Here is a 19118-nt window from a genome sequence, read left to right as displayed (position 1 = left end):
ACATCTGAAACCATGATGATTATATTTACCAGTGTGTTTGGGTTGAAATCATGATTCTACTTACCATTGGGTTTGACGTATGAAACCAAGATGATTATATTTACCAATGAGTTGACATAAGAAATCATGATGGACTTGGCTTTGAAATTAAAATTGATGTTAAAATCAGTGTATGGCATTAACTTTTACCTAAAAGTGATTAGTTTGGTATAGTCTACATATTTTAATGGAAAAGGAATCCTTGAATGGCTTGCAAGTGTTGGAGAAATATTCGATCAACTTGGAGTAAACTTTAGTTGCACATTCCACCAATATTGTACAAAATATGCTAGTTGTTACAGAATAATATCTTTGAATCTCCTTATTTGGTCAACTCGCCAATCTCTCGACTGTCCAGTCTGGGCACTCTTACAACTCGATTCTCATCGTATACAACTTTTACGACTGTTTAGTTATGAGTCATAAGCCCATCATAAGCCGGGAATTGGGAAAATTACAATGCAATTATAGAGTTTGCCAACTTTGTGGTGACATTTGATAGTCTGAGCCTAACACTGTTTCAAGAAATGAGGCATATTGTTATTACTTGAATTAAAATAACAGTAAAGCCTGACAGACAAATTGATAAACAAAAGTTCTCTGGCCGTGTTGGTCAAGTGTTTGCATCGCAGGACTGAACCACCTCAGTGGATCCATTCAACTGATTGGAACAAAAAGAATCAGTCCAACTAGTCAAAGGTTGTGGTCTGTGGGGAATGTGCATATAAAAGATCCTTACTGCTAATGGGAGAATATAGCCGGTTTCAAATGGTTGACATCCAGTAGCCGATGATTAATTAATCAATGTGCTTGAGTGGTGTCATTAAACAAAACAAACTTTAACAAAAGTTCCCTATGAATTGCACTTGAGGTACGAATGATGTCAGAACAATTAAGGCATGCGAGGTGGATGCTCTACTACAGAGCACCACTGTTAATTCTACATAACTTGTACATAACTAGTAATAATCTAATGATTGTTAGAGTGACGTACACATTTACACTACTAAAATCATTAAGAATTGACCACGAAAACACAATATATAAGATATATTTTTTATTTAAATATCAAACTGAAAGTGAACAATAAGAAAATGTTGAGCTATTTCGCATTATCTGCAAGTGAGCTCGGATTACGATACCCCGTAAACAAGTCACAGTACAATGAATGCCATGATGATTAAATGTACAGGGGAAAAAAAAGAAAAGCACATTACATATGTAATTCTCTTAGTACTAAGGAAATTCCATGGTATTTTTAATACGCCAAAACAATGGTTGCTTTTTTTTTTTAAATAAAATTTAAATGCTTTGTATTTACACAATTTGGCTACCATACACGAGATGCCACTTTCCAGAATAATGGGCAGAATCCATTAAAGCAATGAAGTATTTGAAATAAATTGCACACTTGAAAATCCTATTAGATATCTGTAATATGAAACTGGATGTTTCACAGCTTGAATCATACCATTTAGGATAATGATGTATGGAGACTAGAGACCAGGCTACAGATTTTCAAAGCTATCGTAAACTATAGTAGGCTATGATGCCACTACAACATACATCATACTGATGTCATAGCCTATGATGGTGTTACAATATTGTAAACTATAGCAGGCTATGATGCCACTACAACATACATCATACTGATGTCATAGCCTACGATGGTGTTACAATATTGTAAACTATAGCAGGCTATGATGCCACTACAACATACATCATACTGATGTCATAGCCTACGATGGTGTTACAATATTGTAAACTATAGCAGGCTATGATGCCACTACAACATACATCATACTGATGTCATAGCCTACGATGGTTTTACAATACTGTAGCGCTAAGACAGCTTTAAAAACAGACTTGTTTATCTATCAAAAGTTTTCTTGCTTTGTCATATTCCCACGCTTCAAGCTTTCATTTACCTAATGTTTGACATCCAATAGCCAACGATTAATAAATCACTGTGCTCTAGTGGTGTCATTAAACAAAAACAAACTTTAACTTCATTTACCAAATATGAATGGAAGACGACTTGAGCATTTTTACTTGAAGCTAAATGAATGAAAAAGCTGATTTGAGAATTCACCTGTTTATGAAGTCTATATTAGGTAATTGCATTTTGTTTATCGGGGTGTGGTGGGGAAAGAGCTAGTTATACACTTTAAACACAATTCACTAAATCTTCAACACTTGTTGGGTACCAGCTTTCACTAAATAACACATTAATGTATAAAACTACATGTCTTAACTGAATCACATTAAAACACAAATGCCATGCCGATATTTAAAACCACTGCCTTTTACGAAAGGAACTGCATGGAACTAAACAGAAGGCTTTATATACACACGGCTACGATTCTATGTCCCTGTTGATCATTTCCATATCCATCTGTGAAGACATAATGACAGAAATTAATTTCGAAGGGACATGGTAAGAACGTCATAGCTGTGGGATTTCACATTTCCGTGATCCGTGAATCCATGAAAAATTGCTTGTTAAGCAATTCTAACTTTCTGTACACTGATCATGCACGGTCTGCAGATAGCATGAAGACATATTATTGTAATTATTCATGGAAAAGGGACAAAAAAAACCCCGCACATATGGAAATGTAGCTTAATATAACTTTGTATTGTTTTTGTGAATCCATGAAAAATCGCTCACAAAGCCATTCCAAATTCACATACACTGATCATGCACGGTTTGTGAATGGCATGGAAAAACATTTCAATTATTCACAGAAAAACAGACAGGAAAAACTTACGTATGGAAACGTAGCTTAATATAACTTTGTATTGTATGTGTTCTGTACACTGAATAGTAATATGGTTTGGAGAAATTAAAAGTAATTGGAGATGAAAATTAATGTCATTGTAATAAGAAAAGAGCCAATGGCTCTCTAGTGTAAACAAAATTATGCTAATTAAGAGGTAGAAGGTAATTAAAACTAAGGTTGATTATTCAGCAGCAATATGTAAGATTGAGCTAATTTCAGTTTTAATGACTGGCATAAATCAGTCACATAATTAATAAAATATTAATGGGCACAATTACCCTATTATGTCAAAATGGCCAGTATAAAAAGAGCCAAAAACCGCCCAAAATAACTTCACTCTTGCATAATATAAAAAAAAGTTGCACAAGTATAACATTTTAAGACATTTGGTCATTTGTTACTGAGTAAATGTTACACAGCTATTTTTTTTATATGAACCCAATGTATTAGAAGTTTAAAAGTCAAAAATCAACATTTCAATATTAGCTAAACAAAATTTAAATTGTAGTTCTTTTATATCGATTATGTAAAAACAACACCTACAGAAATTGCATAAATATTTTTGGATACCCCGTTATATACTACCTACTTTATTTTCACTTTATACCTACAGTTTATCTGACCTCAAGACTACTCTGAACATAAAATATCCTCTTTAATACACTTTCTTTACTGTTTTTCATGATTAAAATTATCTTATTAGCAGTTAATTAGTGGCATTAGCAATTCATGCTATTAAGAGTAATATAAATATTAGTACATTTAGTTTTGAAACCTTGTGATGCACAATTGTTTTCTGTTCCTTTCGCAATTACAAGTAGGAATATATTTCAGTAACAATATAAAACATGACATACAAAAGTATACTATACATAATATATACAATAACAATATACAACCATAGTGATATCAATTTTAAAATTTGCAAAATGAACCATGTATGTAAATTAATCAAGTATGTATAATTTTAAAGTTACCAAGATGAAGTTGGTGAGTTTGCTGATTAAAAAAAAGAAGTTTAACAGGTTGTTTTATAAATAGGTACAGTGAAACCTTTCAAGACCGGACCCTTTGTAAACCGGACATTTTACAGAATCCCTTTTTAAAAACCAGGACAGAACTTAACCTCTCTAAACTGGATCCCTCTTATTACCGGACATTTGTCTTGGTCCCAAGGGTGTCCAGTTTAGAGGGGTTACACTGTAGTATGACATTATTGAGCAATGCAAACATCTATCCAACAAGAAATTCACATGTTAGCCAGTTAACCACTATAATTGTTCAATTCTTGACTGTATGAACCAAAAGATACAAAAAACATGTTCTCTTTTTCTGTTAAAATTTATGTCCAAAACAGAAATAAATTGTAATAGAAAAAGGGTGGGTTTTTTTTTTTGTAATTCAATGTATAAAAAAAAGGTATATTTGCCAATTAAATTCATACATTAAAACACCAAAATTAAAAAGATTTGGTTCTGAATGGGGGAAAAAACAAACTAATGGATAAAAAAAAATTGAACCACTTTTCCAGCTGCATATTTTTGATTTTGATTTAATGAATATCAAACATGCCACATTTGTTTCTCAAATTCCATGATATTTACAATTAAAAACATCAAAATACATCTGACAAACTATAAATGGCCGACGTCCTGCCTCCGGTAGATACTCGGTGTATTACACCGTTTAGCATGTGAATGTTATGACACTGATAAGGCAAATTAGCTCGAGTTGTGTGTTGGTAGTCTAGAAGGCTGTCTTCTGTTCCTTCTTCACGAAGGACTGCAGCAAGTCGATGGGCAGGGGGAAGATGATGGTGGAGTTCTTCTCCGCCGATATGGTGTTCAGCGTCTGGAGGTACCGGAGCTGGAGGGCCGCAGGCGACTCTGAGAGCACGTCGGCCGCTTCCTTCAGCGCACGCGACGCCTTCTGTTCTCCCTCGGCTGCTATCACCTGCACATAACAAACAGGAGTTTAGTAATTTGAAAGTTATGTGACCAAAGTTTCAAAACGATATATGCTGTCACCTGCAGACGACAACAAAATATTTAGTAATTTGAAAGTCATATGACCTTAAGTTTCAAACGAGATGTGCTATCACCTACAGACGACAAAATATTTAGTAATTTGAAAGTTATATGACACTAGTTTCAAACGAGATATGCCATCACCTGCAGATATATTTAGTAATTTGAAAGTTATATGACCCTATTTCCAGTTGAAATATGCTATACCTGCAAGTGACAAAAAATATTTAGTAATTTGAAAGTTATATGACCTTAGTTTCAAACGAGATGTGCTAACACCTACAGACGACAACAAAATATTTAGTAATTTGAAGAAAAGGAAGGAAATGTTTTATTTAACGACGCACTCAACACATTTTATTTACGGATACATGGTGTCGGACATATGGTTAAGGACCACACAGATATTGAGAGAGGAAACCCGCTATCGCCACTTCATGGGCTACTCTTTTCAATTAGCAGCAAGGGATCTTTTATATGCACCATCCAACAGACAGGATAACACATACCATGGCCTTTGATATACCAGTCGTGGTGCACTGGCTGGAGTGAGAAATAGCTCAATGGGCACACCCTGACGGGGATCGATCCCAGACTAGTAATTTGACAGTTACATGACTATTTTTCAATGAAATATGCTATCATCTGCAGACGACAAAACATTATTTAGTAATTTGAAATTTATATCAACCTAGTTACCAATTGCAATTTGCTATCATCTGCAGATGAAAAAGTTATTTAGTAATTTGAAAATTACATGACCCTATTTCCAGTTGAAATATGCCATCACCTGCATATGATAAACTTTATTTACCAACTTACACGAGCCTAGTTTCCAATAAGATATGCTATCATCTACACACGATGTCTGGAATGTCATGTAATTTAGAAATATTTTTCTAGAGTTGGATCATAGAAAGTAGAAATTCCTTGATGACTAATTATAGCAAAATCCTTAAAGTAAAACTAAAAGAGAAAATAGAAATTCCTTGATAACTATATTATTGTAAAACAAAAATCCTTAAAGCTAAAAAAAAAGAGAGGTACTAGAAAACATCTTTAAAACGTTGAGGAATTTTTGCAATAATAAAATGCATGAACTGAGCCTGGGACTAAGAGATTTTGTACTATTTGTTACATATGTTATTATGTAGCTGTCCTATATGGATAACTCATCCCAATTGACAAACAGTTCTTGAGAAGAACTACCATACTTCATACCTTGGCTCTTGCCTCCCGGGTGGCCTCAGCTTCTGCTGCCATGGCTCTCTGGAGTTGGACCGGCAGACGCACATCCTTACTGTCGGGAGAAAGAAAAACACAAAATATTACAACTAGAATCAATTATGTGGGTCTCTGACAATTTTGTAACTATCAGATTTAAAACTGGCAGGTACAGACTTCTACCCCGAGTGAATTTTATTGGAAAAAGGTGGGTGGGGTGGGGGTCAAGGTCACTAACTTTTTTTTTATCAATATCCATTAACCAATGTCGTGGACAGACAGCCAAGATAACAGAGATGTATGTTCTAGTCAGACAGCCAAGATAACAGAGATGTATGTTCTAGTCAGATAGCCAAAATAACTAACATGTTCAGGGCAAGGGGTGGGACGTAGCCCAGTGGTAAAGCATTCGCCTGATGCATGGTCGGTCTAGGATTAATCTCTGTCGGTGGGCCCATTGGGCTATTTCTCGTTTCAGCTAGTGCATAAGAACTGGTATATCAAAGGTCATGGTATGTATTATCCTGTTTGTGGGATGGTGCATATAAAAGATCACTTGCTACTTATGGAAAAATATAGCAGGTTTCCTGCCTAAGACTATATGTCAAAATTACCAAATGTTTGACAACCAATAGCCGATGATTGTGTGCCCTAGTGGTGTCGTTAAGCAAACAAACTAACTTTTTGTTCAGGGCAGACTGCCAAAATAGCAGCGATGCTGGTTGTGTATGGCATACTTGAACCTTAATTGTAAATTAGCATGAAAATGAAGTGGGAATGAAATTAATATTATAATATTAAAACACAATTCATACTATAAGTGACTTAAGGAAAATAATTCTAGATAATTTTAAAATTTTATTTTGACAACTATAGAAGTACTTCATCACATGACAAAGGGCAATAACTCCTTCAATGGAACAAATCTGAATCAAAATGTAGATTTTTTTTTACAAACATTCTTGAAAAATAATTTACTTATTAAATGTTAAAGAAAGAAAGAAATGTTTTATTTAACGATGCACTCAACACATTTTATTTACGGTGGTTATATGGCGTCAGACATATGGCTAAGGACCACACAGATTCTAAGAGGAAACCCGCTGTCGCCACTACATGGGCTACTCTTCCGATTAGCAGCAAGGGATTTTTTATTTGCGCTTCCCACAGGCAGGATAGCACAAAACATGGCCTTTGTTGAACCAGTCATGGATCACTGGTCAGTGCAAGTGGTTTACACCTACCCATTGAGCCTTGCAGAGCACTCACTCAGGGTTTGGAGTCGGTATCTAGATTAAAAATCCAATGCCTCGACTGGGATCCGAACCCAGTACCTACCAGCCTGTAGACCGATGGCCTGCCACGACGCCACCGAGGCCGGTATATTAAATGTTAAAGACATTATATTCTTAACATGATCAATACAGATTATCAGATATGAATAGAACTATCAGTTAAAATCACATACGTTTTAGGAAATGTACATTCTGTAAATGTTAATTTTTCATATTCAACAAAAGGGTGTGACAGCACCTTTAACACATTACACAACTGAATACCAGGGTTTTAGTTGATTTATACCACTACTTAAAATATTTATCATGACCATCGTTAACACCTGAGACTATAATATGCCATACAGTGCTTATATAATATTAAGCATTTACCACAGCATACAAATTAAACTATAAGTAATTTCTATACTTAAAAAATAATATTTCAAGACAAAGCACATGCATGTTAATCAATGGCTAAATTCTACATCAAAATAATTCTCTTCACAAATTCACATTTCATTACTGGAAAAAACACTTCTAGTAAGAAAAGCTGTTTTAAATAATTCGGTTTTTTACATGCTTTTGTATGTATACAAAGTACTTGTGAAACAAACAAAAAACAAAAACAAAAAAAGAAAAAAAACTTTTTCCCATATAATTCTCCATAAGGGCTTTTAGAAGGTCATTTTGTCTTCATTAACCAATTTTTCGTCCAGCTTTCAGAATTATGATGCCAGCCATTAACTGAAATCTGCTTAAATGTTTCTATAAATTGTAATGACAACTTCCCAGCTTTTTACATATTTCATGTGCTGAATGATTTGTAATGTGGAAATCACTGATAAATTACGATTACTATAAATGTGTGAGAGACTGCATGACGAGGTGGTCTCTCTTGGGACCGCTACCAGTGTGAATAGATATACATACGTAACACGTAACCATTAAACTTTCATGAAAAAAGTCCTAATGGCTTTACAATCAATAAGGTTGAGGTTAATATGAGCTAATAATGTTCAGAATGTTCGACATTGACCAGGCAACAGAATATATGGGGTTTTCCATTGCCTGTCTTTATTTTCACATGCCAAGAAGCGCCATTAAATGCACACTGTGTGGGGTTTGACATGAGTCCTGCAACTTACTTTTTGCTCTTGAAAATTACTATATAAGGGAAGTGCTTTTCTATATATAAAAAAAAAAAAAAAAATCTAAAATCCGCAACCACCCCCCCCCCCGCCCCACCAACCTGTTTTTAAATCAAGAATGTGAGAAAACCATGCAGGCTAATTTAGTTTGGATAGGAAAGTAATTAATTTATGGTAAGCCATCCATTTATTGCATTAAGACATTAATACATGTAAGCATGTTTATAATATTTAAGAAAAATTAAACTACTAGTATTTAATCAGAACAAATACAATCTACAGGATTTGAATATTACAGTCATTTATTAATGTTCATAAATGACAGCAAACCAAGGATGTGGTTCCTTTAAGTTGTTGTTACCAAAGACGCACTGGCGTAGACAACCAGTATTGTGGGGACCAACCCATATTGGGTGGGGCAACTCACACTATACATGTATATGTATGTATGTATAGTTTTAGAATAAAGGTTTGATTGGGGGGCGGGCCCCCTTGGCCCCACCCCCTTGCTATGCCACTGCAAAGATGTCCTGTATATACTGGATGAGATGACGGTGAATGAGTGTCAAGAAGACAGAAAGTACAGCAAGCTGCTAGGTGATACTCACACTTCTACACGCTCCACCTTTACACCCCACGGGTCGGTCGCTTCGTCAAGAGACGTCTAAAGAGGATAGGGGAAAAGTTATATCAACACCATCATCGTCATGCCATTCGTAGCAATCTCAAGCCACAGTTTTGTTTTATTCTTCAACTTCTTTTAAATTATTTATTACAAAAACTTACAGAAAATAATTTTGGTTCTACAGTCGCAAAATCTATTTTACTACTTAGTTAAAGATGCAGTGTGGTAGAAATTCTGTAAATTTTGGGTGAACATTTTAATAGCAAACAGATGGCAAAAATAATTCAAATTATTTGGTAAATTATTGCTAATGGAAGCCATGTTAAATGGGTTTTAAGCTACTTCCAAGGTTAAGAAATGTCTGCTTGGATCAAGAATCATCCCCCCCCCCCCCCCCTGTAAATATATACATATTTTATTAGTCTTTATAAATTCTCTTACAAGTTTAGAATTCCTACCAGCATCTTTAAGCAAAGCAGGAAAATATCCCTGTGTACAATTACTATATATTTATCCAAAACCAAACTGTTCAGAAATATAACAGTCTGAAGAATGTTGTTCACTGTATAATTATTAATATATTGTTTTCAAATATAACAAAACAAATGGCTGGAGATTATAAACATTGTCAGCTCAACAAGACACAAAACTAAAGGGAAAGTAAAGAACTAGTTTGAAAACCAGGAGCCAATTTATAGACAATAAGGAAGAAAAGAAAACAGCTACACCAAATGATATAGTTTTATGTCAAAACCAAACACACAGACCCAGGCATGGTACTCCAACAGGTTCTTGTAAAGCAATATAACCTAGCTCAATCCCCATGCAAAAGAAATGTTAGGTTTTTCTTCAACCATTTCTCCAATTGTTTCTAAAAGCCTTGACAAAAATTGTTGATTGTCATGATAAGATCTTAGCTTAAAATTAAAAACAGTCACAGTGACTTTACAAAACAATTTTATATTCAATTTTTTTTTACTAGAATTATGTAATTGCACAATTGCAAGAAAGAAAATAACATTTTCTGCAATTTGTTTAATTTTATTGTTGATGTAGTTGAAACAGTTGTCAAAAAGACATGATGCTCCGAAACAAGTGGTTTGAAAACATTTTCAGTTTCAGAGATAAATAATATTGACAAATAATGTGGAACATTCTGATGGGTCTTGAAAAATTCCTGTAAGCTTTTCCTCAAAGAACAAGGCTAGGAAAACGTTATATATAGTTCTTCAATGTGGCCTGGCGCTTATAAAGCGTTTACAGTCTAGACTCGAGACTAATAGAGTCTGAGACAGGAACGTCTAAAAGTTGTATAACCATGGGCCCTGGAATTGTGGAAAACCACAGAAGACTTTTTGTCTGTGAATTTGTGTGGATGTACCATGCCAGGTGATCTAGCCAGCACAACGCCATGCGAGATAAGTTGCGTGTCGTCGTGGTTACCGGTACTTACATCTCAACACGCTCAACACAAATACCCCACGGCTCAGTGCACTCATCAAGAGAACTCTGTAACAGGCCAGCATTTCACCACAGTTTATAGTCAACTAACTTCGGTAATAATATCATTAACATGGCTCCTATAGTACTGCATTTCACCACAGTTTCTAGTCAACTAACTATGGTAATAGTACCATTAACATGGCTCATATCATACTGCATTTCACCAGTTTATAGTCAACTAACTACGGTAATAGTATCATTAACATGGCTCATATCATACTGCATTTCACCACAGCCTTTGATATCTCTCTAACTATAGAGCCATTTAACTAACTACTAATATCATTAACAGCACTGTACTTTAATTATTGATGGCCTTCTAAATCATCTCAAAATTACTTAATTCAGAAGTGTCACAAACAAAATTATATTCTTCTCAATTTTACTACTAATAATAATCTAATAATATTCTGTATTTCTATTCTAAACATGATAGCTGTAATTAGCTAGGATTCCTCTGTTTCAGGCACATTTCTTCAGCCAACTTGGAGGGTGTGCTTCCAAAAACACAAACTCCAATCATTAATTCAGCTGTATGACCTGGAATTATGAATCGTAATAACTGGGTTTCAGTGACTGTAACTAACACTGACATCTGATGCTGATGAACCTCCAGCCCACACCAACCAGCTACATGTACAGGAGTCTGTGTTAGAGATAGTGGTTGGAAAGGATAAACAATATCATCTCTGAAATGTCAGTGCAGGATTTTCACAAAATTAAGATGCAATGGGTAGGTAACTCTTACCAACAAGTTGGGAGGAACTACAGAGAATACCATACTACAGGAGTAGACAGTCGTTACCATTTATGAGGTTGGAGGATCTACAGAGAACACCATACTACAGGAGTAGACAGTCTATTTACGAGGTTGGAGGATCTACAGAGAACACCATACTACAGGAGTAGACAGTCATTTCCATTTACGAGCTTGGAGGATCTACAGAGAATACCATACTACAGGAGTACTATAGACAGTCATTTCCAGTTATGAGCTTGGAGGATCTACAGAGAACACCATACTACAGGAGTAGACAGTCATTACCATTTACGAGGTTGGAGGGTCTACAGAGAATACCATACTACAGGAGTAGACAGTCATTTCCATTTACGAGGTTGGAGGATCTACAGAGAACTCCATACTACAGGAGTAGACAGTCATTTCCATTTACGAGCTTGGAGGATCTACAGAGAATACCATACTACAGGAGTACTATAGACAGTCATTTTCATTTATGAGCTTGGAGGATCTACAGAGAACACCATACTACAGGAGTAGACAGTCATTACCATTTACGAGGCTGGAGGGTCTACAGAAAACACCATACTACAGGAGTAGACAGTCATTTCCAGTTACGAGGTTGGAGGATCTACAGAGAACACCATACTACAGGAGTAGACAGTCATTTCCATTTACGAGGTTGGAGGATCTACAGAGAACACCATACTACAGGAGTAGACATTTACGAGTTGTTTCAAGATATATATTAATGTGCAATTCATATTTCAGTAGGTACATGTAACAATCCGTTTCAGCAGTGTTCATTTCAGTGGATAATGTGACTATGACGTCTAGGTCATCACCATAGAGAACAATGTGTTCTCTTTATTGGATGTGTAAGAAATTTCATTAACAACCTGTAGGTAATGTCCAAAAACACAAAAATATATTCGTCTCAGTGTTAACTGTTTGTGGCAGTTAAAAACCCACAAAAAAACCCACACGTACCTGCATTAAATGGCTGATGGATTCTCTCTCGGAGAGGATCTCGGCCAGATTCTTTGTTCCCAGGACATTTCTCAAGGTCGTGGCAGACAGGAGCCGCGTGGACCGGTTCGAGTCCTCCACGTTGGTGATTGACATTGTTGCATTCTGAACGCGGTAGTACACAACAGCATCTACGGCAACAGTCACAGAATCCTTCGTCAGCACCTGGCAGATAAAAATAGCGACATACTTTTACTGTATAATCAAAGTAAGGTATCTTTAGTTAGCAACATCCCACAAACAGGATAGTACATACCACAGCCTTGTTATACCCATTGTGGACCATGCAGAGTCTGGAATGAGAAACAGCCCATTAGCCAAATGGGCCCCTTGATCTTTGACTACTTAATACATGTTTTGCATACATGTGTAGTACAAATTAAGTACACATATTACTGTAAACATTTATAGATATAATTATAGCATATTGTAGATAAGAGATGTAATTTTGTCCAATCATTTGTTCAATTAATAAAAGATATATATTTCGAGTCTGTCTTTCTGTCTCTCTCTCTCTACCATGGCCTTTTATATACCGGTCATGGCGCACTGGCTGGAACGAGCCCGCCGATGGGAATCGATCCTAGACTGACCGCGCATTTCCAAAAAACATCTTTTTAGGTCTAAGTAATGAATAGAAATAATATATAGTCTTGATAAACATTACGTAAATCGAACACAACACCCTCTTCCTCTACCCCTAGAGCATTACATAATTAGTAACACCCCCTTACATGTAACGCATATGCCAACCGCTGGCCACTGTCAAAATGTCAAGGCAAATCCTCCACCAACCCCTGGAAAGGTGTTGTACCATACATCTATGGATATAAATATGTTTTGGAGATATGAGACGACCCATCAATCAAGACAGTTAAATTTGTTCAAAATCACGTGAGAAGCTCAGCGTCTGTGCAAATCACGTAAAGTCCCAGTTTTACTGGCGTTCTGCTAAATGAAGAAAAACAAGCTGGCCATTGGGTTTGCAGTTGACCTAGATAATGTAGATAAGTGAGCACTGCAAAATTATAGCGATGTGGTGGACCTTTCATGTATCAAACAGAACTGGATTATCTATTCTAAATGCCTAAATAATAAAAATATTCCAGGGACTGCAGCTTTAAAACATAAAATGGCTTCAATATGCAGGAATGTCTGGTATATATATATCGTACCTCTTGAGGCGGTACATCAAATGACACGGTCCTCATGTCAACTTTTGTGTATTGGTCCATGCAGGGAATAATGAAGAACAAACCTGAAATAAAGAATCATGCAACCATCATTCTTAAGACAAGAGAACAGACAAGACAAGAGAACAGACAAGATAAGAGAACAGACAAGACAAGAGAACAGACAAGATAAGAGGACAGAAAAGGAATACTTGTTTAATAACACTTGAGCACATTTTATTACACAGCTCTCTAGAGACTAGCATGGTGATTTTGACATTTAATAGACCTCTTTCTCATTCCACTGCGCATGTGCCCGTTGCGGAGTTACTCGAGGACGCAAACCGCGAGATCTCGCCAAAATAGACCTATCTGCAAATTGGGGGGCAAAAGCAATGGGAGGCCACGACCATTGTTCAATTATTAACTGTTCCAATCGCATATGTCCGGGAAATTCGTTATCCTTCCATCGATATCCAGCCAATGGATATCGGAAACGTTTGTGGGTAATCGTTTCACATAGAAAACGATTTTAATGTTACTCTAAGTATGACGGTTTGTTCGGTACATTTTGTAGGAGGGAAGCCAGTGAATGCATAAGGGACCAAAACCTTACCGGTTCTGTACAGGACGTTCCTACACAGGTCAGTCTAGTATACTTAGATATGGTGGAAAACACATTAACAGTAAAGAAAATAAATATATATTTTGTATATAAAGAAAATATATGTATATTTCGAATTATACTCAATAAAATATATAACGTGGCATGTGTAAATATATAAAAAATAGATGTAGTCAGGACAGCTATGTACAGAACGTTCCTATACAGAGCGGTTTAGTATTCTCTACTTAGATATGGTAGTAAACAGTAAATAAAATAAATAAATATATATTTTGTATATACAGAAAATATATGTATATTTCGGACAATACTCAACAGAATATATATATATATATATATATATATATATATATATATATATATATATATGAACTTTTAATGTTATTATTACTCAGTGTGTTTCAAATTTAATTATAAGTATTGTCTGTTATTACTTTTACGTTCATCTAGGTATGAACAAAAAAATCATCCGCAAACTTATGTGAGAACCAGGGGTGGGGAAAAGCCCTTTTCTGCCGGTCTGGGACCGATTCTCGATCTCTGAGACCGAAATTATTTTTTTAAAACGTGTGTTTGCCGGTCCCACTTTTGTCATTCTTGTCGGTCCGAACCACCTGTCCATTTCTATTATTGGAACAATTTCTTATCAGTCAAGTGGACCGGCCTGCCCAGACATCGGTATCTCATGCATGATTTAAAATAATAGTGGTCAGTATAGCTTGTGTTTCAGACGTCTGTGATTTTAAAGTCTGCCTAAGTATATATCGTCATTCACTGAAGTCGGACCTACAGTAGTGTCAATCCACAGCCACTAGGCTAAACATTAATTTTGTCAAAGTTGCTGAGCCAGTCAAGAGATAAAACAGACGTTAACAATAACACCATTCTTGGTGAGAGAGCCATCAAGGTATTACACTCCAATTAAAACAAAGGACCCAGAGTTTGCAACTGGTTACAATCAACACCTGTCAACACCTATGTACGGAGCTTTGTCGGGTCGAGTGTCCCTGTCGGAAGCAAGAGACTTTTGTGCAATACAAACTGCTTGAAATAGCATAAAATATACTGAAATAATCAATAAATGTATTTATTGTTGACTGTTCAATGTAGTCTATCCAATAATTATAAAGGATTTTAAAATTAACAGAAGGTTTCCACTTTCTTGTTAACAAGTGGGAGTAAGCAGAACAGCTACATGTACTGGTTATCTCAAGAGCCAGTAGAGGTCAGATTTCATCCAATCAGTGATGACGTTATTAATCTCTTTGTCTAAACATGTGCCAGCTCAGGCTGTCAAACGCTTCAACGGTGCGATCTTTTATGAATTTTCAGGACACCGTACGAATACTCGTACTTTTTATACATATATGGGATTTAAATTCATAACTTTTATTCCTTTTTTATATTATTTATTCCATTAATGTAAAATATATACAATTTGTGGGGTGTTTTTTTCCCACTGATGTGATAAAAAAAATGTTATTTTTTTATTCCTTTCTTTATCCCCCTCTCACCACCCCCCCCCCCCCCCTCCCCGTTAATGAAGACATCAAGCGGGACCGATTGACAATTTTATTTTTCCCCACCCCTGGTGAGAACGGCTTCGCTGATTCACACAATTTACGGATGATTTATTTTGTTCATACCCCGATGAACGTAAAAGAAATAACAGACACTCCTTAAATAATAATAATAATAATAATAATGATATATGAATATATATAGAGTGATGACGGCTGTGTACAGGACGTTCCTACACAGGTCCGTCTAGTATTTTATATACTTAGATATGGTGGAAAACACATTAACAGTAAAGAAAATAAATATATTTTGTATAATACCCAATGCGTTCATGTTGACACTGTATAAAAATGTGTGTATGGGTAAACAGAACGGCACCTACCTTCAACCCCCCCCCATCCCCTCAAATCCCCCCTTTTTTAAATTCCCACTTTATGGATATACATGTAACAGCATAAAATCAATTCCTTTTTTTAACTTTTCCCAATTAGATAGACACTAAGAAAAATGCAACAAAACACCTTCTGATATATATATATATATATATATATATATATAGTCAAACCTGTCCTAGCGGCCACCTGTACCCAGCGGTCACCTGCCTTAAGCGGCCACTTTTTTCCTCCCAAACGATTTATAATGTAAATGCACCTGTAATAAGCGGTCACCTGTCTAACGCGGCCAGCGGCCACCTAAATTGGATCCCAAATCGCTAAAATACCTGCATTAAGCGGCCACAGTAAAGTTTTACTATTATATAAAAGGGATTTTTAACAACAGCGATAAGGTGCAGCAAATAACTGATCTTCACACCTTCAGGAATACTAGTACCCATTCAGTCCCGACATCTCCACTGTGTATCAATTAAGGAAGTATGAATTTGACATGCATCTAATTGCCTCTGGGCAGGCTACGCTTGACATTTGTAGATTCACTTACTATAACAATACATCGCATGAAGTCGGAATTAAATAATTAAATGGAAAAAGAAAACAAAATTGTGGAGAACGGTTAATTTAATATATTCTATTTGCATTATTTCTGAAGGAGACAACATGTCAAAAGTTGATTTATAGTCCACTATGAAGCACTATTAGCAGTACAGACGGTAAAACAAGAAACAACAACAAATGTTTTAAAGACTATATATGTGGCAACCTGTACTCAGTGGCCACCTGTCTTAATCGGCCACGTTTATCTACTCCCTTGTGTGGCCGCTTAAGACAGGTTTGACTGTGTGTGTATATATATATATATATATATATATATATATGTGTGTGTGTGTGTGTGTGTGTGTGTGTATACTCTCTCTCTCTCTCTCTCTCTGTCTCTCTCTGTCTCTCTCTCTCTCTCTCTCTCAAATATATATATCGATCGATGCCATAACCTGTCGATGCCATAACCTATGGAATCAGTCAACTGTTTTGTTTATACTTTTTACGAGATAGTCTTTTAATCTGGCGTTATCAAAACCCTCGGGTACGAGTCGCAGAGACTTTGTCCAAGTTGTTGCACTGCTTTTTAAAGGGACATTCCCGAGTTTGCTGCAATTTTTAAGATGTTATCGACTAACAGACTTTTTAACGATTGTAATTACATATCAAATATATTTTTCTGCATAAAATATCAGTGGCTGTATATTAAACGTGTTTCTGATCGTTCTAATATTTGTACTATGTTAAATTTCATCTTATTTCCTAAAATATTGTTTTTTCTTATGTACGAAGTTATTTGAAGACAAAATCCAGTCTGGGCTTCTTACAAATATTAAGACGATCAGAAACACATTGAATATACAGACACTGGTATTCTAAACAAGAAAATATATTTAATATGTAAACTTAATCGTAGAAATATTTTATTAGTCGGAAACATCTTACAATGCAGCAAACTCAGGAATGTCCCTTTAATTTGAACCATTCCGCTGTAAATTTCAGCGGACCGTTTTCTACGGCCATTATACCATCTAATTCGAAATATGTACATGTTAGTTGCCAAAGTTTAAAAGTCTCCTACGAAGCTACTCAAGTCACCCATAACAACCTGTCTGTCACGCCCCCCAATTTGTAAATAGACTAGTTTCAGTCTATTTTGTCAAGGGACGTTACTCTTCGCGCGCATGCGCAATAGGAATGCGAAATACCTCTATTCATCTAGGCAGCGACATAACAGACAGGGCTAGTTTTGGGTGAGCAGAACATTTCGCCAAATTATATCTACTAAATCTTCAAAAATTGCAGAATCAGTTATTTTCTAACAAAATATCAATTAATACATGAAATTATTTCGCCAATTAAAAATAATATTTGCCATTTGTTTTTAAAAGATTTGCAATTGGCAAATTTAGCAAGTGTAAGAGCTAGTCCCAACAGGTTACTCCTGACAAAGCTGGCCTCTTTTGAATAGAAGCCACGTCCTCCAAGATGTATACACATAATAATCAATTCAATAAGGGAAAGAAAGAAAGAAATGTTTTATTTAACGACGCACTCAACACATTTTATTTACGGTTATATGGCATCAGACATACATGGTTAAGGACCACAGATACTGAGAGAGGAATGCGACTTCATGAGCTACTCTTTTCGATTAGCAGCAAGGGATCTTTTATATGCACCATCCCACAGACAGGGTAGTACATACAACAGCCTTTGATATACCAGTCGTGGTGTACTGGCTGGAACGAGAAATAGCCCAATGGGCCCACTGATGAGGATCGATCCTACACACTACCACCCGGGCTATTTCTCAAGTATAACCATAATCTGTATATGATAAACCAACTTTACAAAGTGGAGTTGGACCAATTTTGCACATTATCAAATATGTTTAATAATCATCAAATAAAAATATATATGGTGTAAGGCCATTATTGAAAACACAGGTTCAACTGAAAGGGGAGATAATTATGATGAATTTTAGTCTACATGGAGATATGATGATAAGGATTTTTAACATTTAATCAATAATGTATGAATAATTGGTATTTCATGAGTCAACCTACTGGTTATTAAGAGACATACCAGATGATAAAACATTATTTAAGTGACCATGGCCATGATGTTCAAATTTAAAATCAATTTAAAACCATTTAATGACCTAGCCAGCACATCAAAGAATTAAGAAATTAACAATTTACCAGGTCCTTTGGCTCCACCCGATAACAGTCGACCAAGTCGAAATATGACTGCTCTTTCATACTCCTGGACTACCTGTGTGAGAAAACAAAAACAATAATATTTAATGTGTTACATACAAACAGGGTGTTGATTATCATTGAAAGCAAGAGGCCGTTTGAGAAAAGCTACTATTTTTACCGAGCAGCCACCACCAAAAATCAGTTCTACCTAAATTTCACTGCTTGCCACCTACTAAAGAACCCACTGCATGTTTATGTACATGCATG

The 19118-nt window shown here is 35.8% G+C and overlaps 1 protein-coding gene across 5 annotated transcripts in view; it reads right to left on the bottom strand.

The window, feature by feature from the left end:
• Window positions 1–1083: 1083 nt before the first annotated feature.
• LOC121382751 (mechanosensory protein 2-like) overlaps window positions 1084–19118 on the bottom strand; it is a 90500-nt gene continuing 72465 nt past the window's right edge. For all 5 annotated transcript variants that reach the window (XM_041512325.1, XM_041512327.1, XM_041512326.1 and 2 more), the window contains exons 3-8: window positions 18852–18924; window positions 13570–13652; window positions 12356–12559; window positions 9107–9162; window positions 6071–6149; window positions 1084–4775 (exon numbers count right to left, since the gene is read on the bottom strand). In XM_041512325.1, the coding sequence (XP_041368259.1) occupies window positions 4569–4775; window positions 6071–6149; window positions 9107–9162; window positions 12356–12559; window positions 13570–13652; window positions 18852–18924 (702 nt within the window). In that variant the 3' untranslated portion in view covers window positions 1084–4568. The remainder of the gene's footprint in view (window positions 4776–6070; window positions 6150–9106; window positions 9163–12355; window positions 12560–13569; window positions 13653–18851; window positions 18925–19118) is intronic.

Source organism: Gigantopelta aegis, chromosome 10 (assembly GCF_016097555.1).
Source record: "Gigantopelta aegis isolate Gae_Host chromosome 10, Gae_host_genome, whole genome shotgun sequence".
In the NCBI taxonomy this organism is placed as follows: Eukaryota; Metazoa; Mollusca; class Gastropoda; order Neomphalida; family Peltospiridae; genus Gigantopelta; species Gigantopelta aegis.
This window is presented reverse-complemented; position numbering and strand designations above follow the sequence as displayed.